This window comes from Parasteatoda tepidariorum, chromosome 4, assembly GCF_043381705.1.
Source record: "Parasteatoda tepidariorum isolate YZ-2023 chromosome 4, CAS_Ptep_4.0, whole genome shotgun sequence".
Lineage (NCBI taxonomy): Eukaryota > Metazoa > Arthropoda > Arachnida > Araneae > Theridiidae > Parasteatoda > Parasteatoda tepidariorum.
This window is the reverse complement of record NC_092207.1, coordinates 101,033,566-101,042,039: the sequence shown is the minus strand read 5'-3', so window position 1 is coordinate 101,042,039 and position 8,474 is coordinate 101,033,566. Positions and strand designations below refer to the sequence as shown.

Sequence of the window (8,474 nt, the reverse complement as noted above, 5' to 3'; positions counted from 1 at the left end):
ATTACATGTAATCAAATTACATGTAATCAAATTACATGTAATCATATATTTTGATTACTTGTAATCATAATTACTTGTAATCGTTTTTGTTGTGATTACTTGTAATCGCAATTACTTGGAATCATGATTACAAGTAATTGATTACTGTAATCAAAATTGTAATTATGATTACAGCTGTAATAAAAAATTTTTGAAAGTTGTAATCACGATTACAAGTAATTGATTACTGTAATTGAAAAATGTAATTGATTACATTTTCGCTCTACTCTGATGTAGTCAAAAATTTTGATTACTTGTAATCGCGATTAGGAGTAATTGATTACATAGCTGTAATCAATTACTGTAATCGACGGCCAACTCTGCAAAATAGCCTTTCACTGGGGAACAAATTCTGAGTTGCCTTTAAATAAATGCTTTATCTTTCTTAATTCGGATGTGGGAACTTCAAATCTGAAATCAGTATTGTTCCTAAAGCTATAATTTTTTCTCAAATGGCATTTATTTTGTCGGAATGTACAAGTTTAAATAACGTTATATACAACAGGGGCTCACGTAAATGTGGCGACACATTTCTGGGGAAGTTTTGGACACATCATCAGAATTAAAATTGTATAAAAATTTTTGAATTTTGAATGTAAAAAAATTTGTCATATGCCGCTAGAGGCCTTTCACTATTATGATCTGTTCAGAAACACACAAAGAAATAGTTCATAATAGGGAGACATAAGACGACATTTCTGGGCATGGATTCCTAGTATGCCATTTTAATCTTGATGATGTGCCCAAGAAGTTTGTCGCCACATATACTCGACCTCCTGTTGTTATATAACGTTTTTAAACATTTCGACAAAAAAAGAAAGAAATGTCATTTAAAGAAACTGTAGCTTGGAGAGAAACATATTGATTGCAGATTTGAAATTCTCATGCAACAGGAAAGAAAAAAAATCAAAATCAAGAGTGTAATAGTAGCAGAGAAACGATGATAAACAAATATTACAGGATGAAGATACATTTTACAGATAAATAATACCTTCGTAACTCATTCATTTTATAACAGTCAAAAAAATGCGTTTCCACATGTAAGAAAAACTGAATCATTCCATCTAATTTCCTGACCAATAAAAGTATCGACAACAATTACACTATGTTTTTAAACACTATGTATTTAAACACTTACTTCTAGCTATGCTTCCACCATGTTTCTATATAGGCATTCAATATATGTATTGATAACTATCAATAAATGGTGGTAGTCATGAATCTCATGAAAACAAAAAGGTAGAAATCAAAGATTATTTATTAGGGGAAGTGGTTGCTGTAATACAAGCTTATATCAATAATTAAATACTATCCCTTTTATTTTAGGGGCATATTCAAGATGACACTAATAGTATTTCCAGTAATGAAAAAATTATAACTTGGATTGTTTTTAAATTTCAGAATAACAACCGGGAACTGCTTCCCTTACACTGGCAGAGAAGATACAAGGTGTCCATTTAATAACGGCGTTAAAGGAAAAGTCAGGTGTCCATCCGGAGCACAAGATGAACTTTACTATAACACACCACCCTATAGAGTCGGTCCTAAAGTAAGCATTTAACCATCTCCTTAAAATGCCTTTACCCCCCCTCCAAATAAAGTTATCTGTGTTTACATGTAACTTACATTTGAATTCCAAAATAACAGTAAGTATGTTTTTATATAAAGTTATTTAAAAATTGTTGGATTAAATTTTAGTAATCACGAATATGCTAAATTTTGAACTTAAATAAATTCAATATCTGACTATTTAAGGGAGTTAAAAAAATAAGTTTAATACTTGGGTACATTTCTTATTTCTTTCTACATGCGATTAGCTGAGTTTTGAAAGAAAAAAATCCAAAAAAAGTATTGACACATAAATTTCTAAGCGTTAAAAGAAACTATTATGAGCAACTTTTTCATGTTTTTCTTTTAAATACGAATAATTTGAAACGTAAGTCATAGTGGTAGTAACGATTCAATAATTTTAAAAAGTATAAATAAATAAAAATGAATTGAGTTTTTAGCGTTTTATACACTTTTAGTTGCCTGTGGCACCTTGTCTTAGATGAAAGTTTGATTTAAATGAATAAAAACGATATAATTTTAAATCTAAATACATGCTTTTTCTATGTTTCATTTTTGGTTGAGAAAAAAAAAACTTTAATAAATGCTACATAATGAAATAATTATGTTGCGGACATTCAAAATTACCTTATTGAAAAATAATAAAATAAAATTTTTAAAAACTCAAGTAGACGAAAAACTAGAAAACAGTTTTATTTTTGTTAGATCTAGAGAAAAAGAAACTGCAGAGCAAATCACTTTTGAGGAATTTGGGATGGTGATAAAAGTTCATAACGATAGTAGTGATGCATCCTTCGTTTATTGTTTCAGATCTAACAAAAATGCAAAATATTTTCTCATTTTTTAGTTAACTTGATAAATGTGGTTTTAGTTTTCATTTCATTTTCGATGTTTGTTCATTTGCATATGACATTGAAATGTCTACAGAAGAGCAAAAAAGATTTGCTTGCTCCATTTAGAACTTCTTTGATTGAAACTTAACTGTATTATAAAATCTAGCACAAAGCTTCATTAAAGATTCATAGTCAATTCCCATTGGCCGCAGGTTTTACTTGAAATAGTTAGAAAACAATGTGATGTCATCTAGCAAAAAATTTTAAATCAAATTTAAGCAAACTAGGCAGTCATATAAAAATGCTTCGGCAGAGTTTTGAAAACTGTAATGAGTCGGTAATTGCTTGGGATTTAGACCGAAGATACATTTCCCGTGGCTATAAAATCGTAAATAAGTACAGCTTGCAGCCAGGTAAATTTTCAGCACTTTAGTGGGTCGAAATAATGGATTGACGATATTTAGCTGTTGAATAACGTTAAATTATTTTCGTATGGGACAGAGCTTTGGAAGAGTGCTTTTGTTGAGTCGGTTGAATGCAAAGTTCTACCCTCTCAAGACACGAAAGCTATTTCATAAAAACGAGGTACCTGATATTTTTAAAATATGTTTCCAAACTGAATATAAAACAAGGTGACTTTTTTTAATGTGTTCACAATACGTCATTCAAGTATTAAAATAATCTACATTTCGCATTCCTTTTGGATTACTTTGCAATTTGATCTCGAATAGCTCGCATATTATATACTTATGTGTTTTGGTTAAGCTTTTTACACGAATGATGTTGGTATTCTTTTTAAAATAAAGTTCTTAAAATATGAAAAAAAAAATAATTATAGAATTCTTAATTCAGTCTGTGAAAACAACGGATGTGCGGAGAGGAATTTCACATTCAGACGGATAAAAATGACGAAGGAACTCAAAGAAATAAATGTTTAAGGAAAGAGCTAGTGTTTTTGCATTTGAAATCTGAATTTCGTAAATCAGATCGGATTTTTTTTTTCAGTTCCTTCAGTTTAATTTAGAATTTATATTGAATACATTTCTATAAAATATAATTATAAATTCAAAATATTTTAATCATTTTTCAAATATTTTCAGGAAGAAGAAATAATGAGAGAAATTTATTTTAATGGGCCTGTTCAAGGTATGTTCATAATTAACACTATTTATTTTTATAGTATTTATTTGCTTTAACCTGCAAGGAATATTATTTATTTTATTAAAATCTTTCATTTCTATTTTTCACCTAATGAAAGTAAATCGAAACATGTGGTTAAAATATTTTGAACTAAGCAAAAACACAATTATATCAACTTAAAATTAATTTCCCCCGATTGCCTTTCTTCTGGGCTATTGATGTATTCATCCAAGTTGATCCCATTCTAGAGTCAAACTAAAAAGCGTCCTTCAAAGGGACCTCTCGGAAACAATGTCCTTTTAACGTGGCTATCACTCATTGCAAAGAGTCATATTTTGCTTAAAGGCAATTGTGAACAGACAAGATATTTGTTCAACTAAAAACAGGATCTAGCAACGTGCGCTGTAGTGATGAAGAAGAAAACAATGATCTCAATCAATTGGGTTTTATTCATTTCTTTCTTAATGAACAGCTGCAGAAACTGTAGTTGTAGCAATAAAGATACATTAAATTGTTCTTTTTTTAAAATTTTTTAATCATGCCTTTTGAGCCGCGGTGGTTTAGAGGATAGAGAGCTCGCCTCCCTGTGTGATTAGTTAGGTTCGAATCCCAGCAGTGGCTTGTTGATACGAATTTTGCTCCCGGCTCATACCGACAGCAGCGCTGACGTGAAACTATCCTCAGTGATAGACGTATCACAGGTTAGAATCCCTTGGAGGTTTTTCTCTCTCCACATAATGCATATGTCCTATGAAAGAGAGTTTGTCAATATGCTTGATCCAGGAGTGTTCTGGGTTGAGTTCAAAATCACAAGAGTACAGGGTTGAGCGTTGTAAACTCAGAAATGGGTTGGCAGTTATAAAATAAAATAAAACCCTCAATGACCAACTTATTTTAATTTTGCTTTTTATTATTTTTTCAGCAACATACAGAGTCAACAGTGATTTCTTTTTATACAAAAGCGGAGTTTATCATCATGTCGAGTCATTAGTAGCGAATTTGCCGCAAAGCTTTAGGCAACAAGATTGGCATTCCGTTAGAATAATAGGGTAAGTCTTCATTGAAACTATTGAATGTATGTGTTGTTTAAGTACTTGTATTAGAAAATCGCAATGCATTCGACCAGTTTCCGGTATTTTGAAATTTTAAATGAATATTGGTTTCATAATATCTAATTAAATTAGCAACAGCACGTACTTTCAATATTTGTTCTTTTTATAATTTATTTTTCTTCTCAAGCGCAAAGATAATTATTTCAGTAGCATATATATTTTTATTAAAGAAATAACTTCTTAAATCTGACATAATACCACTTAAAAACATTTTAAGTGGCGTGAGGATAAGATTTAGAATAAAATAACTTAAAAGTTTCTAAATATTTTAGCTAAATATTAGAATAAAATAACTTAAAAGTTTCTAAATATTTTACAAGAATGAATATTTAAAACGCTTACATTTAAAGCAGACATGGCAACTGAAAAAGTAAAATGTTAGACAATATATAATTCTTTAAAGATGACTTGTTAGTGAAATTATTATTTTTTTCCCAACATTCTCAATCACCACAGCGTAACAAATTTCCTTAAAATTCTTGATCAATAAAGAAGGCTTTATCATCATTTTGGGATTATTGTCATTACTGATGACCAGCATAACCATAAGAGGTTTTTATCTCAATGTAAGAGCTTGTATTCAGAAAAATAAATTGAGTTCATTGGGTTTGCAATACAATGATTGAGAGAATTTAATTTCTTTATAGATGGGGTGAAGAGACAGTTGATGGAAAACGAATAAAATATTGGGTAAGATTGCCTTGTGTATTTTCTTTGATGTTGCAGTTAACTTTTAAGCATGATAATAACTAATTACTTAATCCATTTAAATACCACTCTCCTGTAGACTATGATTGCAAAAATATTAATATAAAATGGTTTAGATACCGTTTTAAGTAACAAAAAGTAAAAAAACAGGGGTAGCTATCTAAATAATGCTTACAACAGAACCACAAGTGACCCTTTTGATTCATTAATATATTAAAAACATTCTAGAAATCAAAGTCTCAAATATATATTCGAATAATATTTATTATAAAATAATATTTGACTCCATAAATTAATTCTATAATGTTTGAAATTCCAGTTGAATAAAGTTGAGCAACAATTTATAATTCTATACAGCCTTGAAAATACGCAAACATTAATATAAATGAAACCTTAGATGAATTAAAAATGAAGAAGTTTTTAAATTCGCATTCTTCTGAAATGAGGTATTTAGTTACAACCTAATCAAAAAATTTTTCATTTTTAAATAAATTTTTAAAAGTAAAACGTATATTTTTTTCAACATCGCTTAAAATTATAATGATAAAATTANAAAAAAAAAAAAAAAAAAAAAAAAAAAAAAAAAAAAAAAAACACCTCCCTATAGTTTAATTAATTTTTTTTCTCTCTTTTTTTAATTGTTTATTTGTCTAAAAATAGTTCTAAATCTAGTTCAAAAGTTTAAAAAAAATAATTTTTTAAAATAATTTAATTTTTATAAATATACAACCTTAAAAAAACAGGAACTATTATATTTTTCATTATATTTATATTATCTTTTCCTAACAAAAATTAACAAATAACATCTAATTAATAGATTTGGATCATAAACCTTCCTGTCCTAATTTTCTTAAATTGATATCCATGTTTTTAATGTTACCCTGTTCTATAATAAATCATCTGTGAGACCAGAAACTTGCAATCGAAATTTTGATTACTTTCCGACAAGCTCTAATCTACACTGGAACTCTATGCAAATTTCAATTGTTTTTCATATCAATTTAAGTAGAATGTATTGCATACAAGGAGTTAATCAAAATTTTCACGACTTTTGAAGTCTTGGGGTTAAATGGGAATACAAGTTTTAATTGTTTTCTGACTGCTATAAGTAATAATTTTCTTCACCAAATGGAGTTTATCAGTAATCAAAATTTTGATTTCCTTTTGAGTAGCTAAATTGTTCAAATTTCTCCCATAGAACACAGAAATATAACCACTCTTAAAATTATATTTTCCAAATAAAATTATTATTTTCATAAATTTTTTTCTAAAAAAAATTTTTTTGAAAAATATTTTAAACTTGTTAAATTTTATTGCCATATGTAATTAAATTTAAAAAAAGTAGTATATTTTTATTTTCTTTTAAATTTAATTGTACTTAAAATTAAATATATTATATTAAACATAATTTGTAATTTTATAAAATATGTTTAAAATCATTAAAACAGCATTAATAAATATTTTACAATTATACAGATTATTTCAATATGAGCACCTTTAATATAAATATTTTTAATCCTTGTCAAAAAAATAAATTAATATTTAAAATGGCTACTAATTAGAATTAATAGATATTTTTAATATTTATTTATCCGCAAATTAATATTTTTAGTGAAATTTTTTTTCGAAATCAGTTGAATCATTAGTGATGAAAACCTAATGAAAATCATCAGAGCCAGTGAGATAACACTGGGAATCCCTAAATTTCCTGGTAAACAAATACATTTTGAGTCTTCCTTAGAAGTGATTTGTTCTCGTGCGAGTTTGTTTTATTTCTTGTTTTAAATAATAATTTGTAAGCACTTTGTCAAGAAACATAAAATTACATAGTGAAGGAAGATTTGTAGAAATATATATGTTTAGTTTTACAAAAATTTATTATTCATTGCTATTTAATTTTCAATCTGAATATAGTATATTTTATTTCTTAATTGTAACTTTAAACGCTAGCAGCATCAATTCATTAAATATCATTTTTTTTTTGTTTAATTCAAATTCAGAGATGTCAGCACAATTTTTGTTGGAGTCTGCGCAGTAGTAAGTTTCATTTTCGAACCTTTACCTTTACTTTGGTTTTCGCCACGGAGCAAAATTATATACGAATTCGATGTGTTGTAGATGGTTATAATTTTCTTTTCGGGACCAGCTCCCAAAGATATTACGATGATACGTTCAAAATTGTTATTTATTGATAGCTATTAGCTATATTAATTTTCGAGGTGAGTCGTTTTTATGTTTTGTTGTCATTAGTTGTGCTGAACTGTCTGAAATCGTTTTCATGTTTAATTAACTAAATAATTTGCTGCTATCTTATTTTCAACTTGTTTACTGTTAAAAATTTAAATTCAAGTTTATATTTTGTGAAATCAATTAATATCCAGTATTGTTAATTGTTCAATATATTATNGAGTCTTCCTTAGAAGTGATTTGTTCTCGTGCGAGTTTGTTTTATTTCTTGTTTTAAATAATAATTTGTAAGCACTTTGTCAAGAAACATGAAATTACATAGTGAAGGAAGACTTGTAGAAATATATATGTATTTTAAACAATCTTCAACCAAATAAAAAATTTATTTCTGTTCTACTTCGCAGGTTTGTGCTAATTCTTGGGGTGATGAATGGGGAGAAGATGGCTACTTTAGAATTGTAAAAGGACAGGATGAGTGCGATATTGAAATGTTTGTTGTGGGTGTTTGGGCTCACACTGAAATGCCCCACCTTTAAACACCATTTGTAAATAGTTTGGAGTTTGTTTTAGTTGGATTTTATACTTCATTTTGTATATGTGTTCAGATTTAAATATCATGTGCATTATTAAAATAGTTATTCACATAATTTGCATCTTCATAAAACAATTATATTAATATTGTGTCTTTTAAAAAAGCTTTTAAACAAAAAAATAAATATAATAATGAAATATTTACAAATTTATGTCTAACAGTTATTTCTAACACTGTATTTTAAGAAACATTGGGGATGTGACTAAAGTTACATTAGCAACTTTTATAATTAGTAAAGTGTGATCATTAGTTTTTAATAACAGTGTAAAGTAGTTAAAAATGCTGTAATATTTC

General features: G+C 27.6%; 1 protein-coding gene across 2 annotated transcripts in view; it reads left to right on the top strand.

The window, feature by feature from the left end:
* The window catches only part of LOC107438844 (tubulointerstitial nephritis antigen-like), a 58,039-nt gene extending 49,804 nt beyond the window's left edge, over window positions 1-8,235 (top strand). For both annotated transcript variants that reach the window (XM_016051229.4, XM_016051228.4), the window contains exons 7-11: window positions 1,441-1,588; window positions 3,542-3,587; window positions 4,504-4,630; window positions 5,341-5,383; window positions 7,993-8,235. In XM_016051229.4, coding sequence (XP_015906715.1) covers window positions 1,441-1,588; window positions 3,542-3,587; window positions 4,504-4,630; window positions 5,341-5,383; window positions 7,993-8,124 — 496 coding nt within the window. In that variant the 3' untranslated portion in view covers window positions 8,125-8,235. The remainder of the gene's footprint in view (window positions 1-1,440; window positions 1,589-3,541; window positions 3,588-4,503; window positions 4,631-5,340; window positions 5,384-7,992) is intronic.
* Window positions 8,236-8,474: the final 239 nt, after the last annotated feature.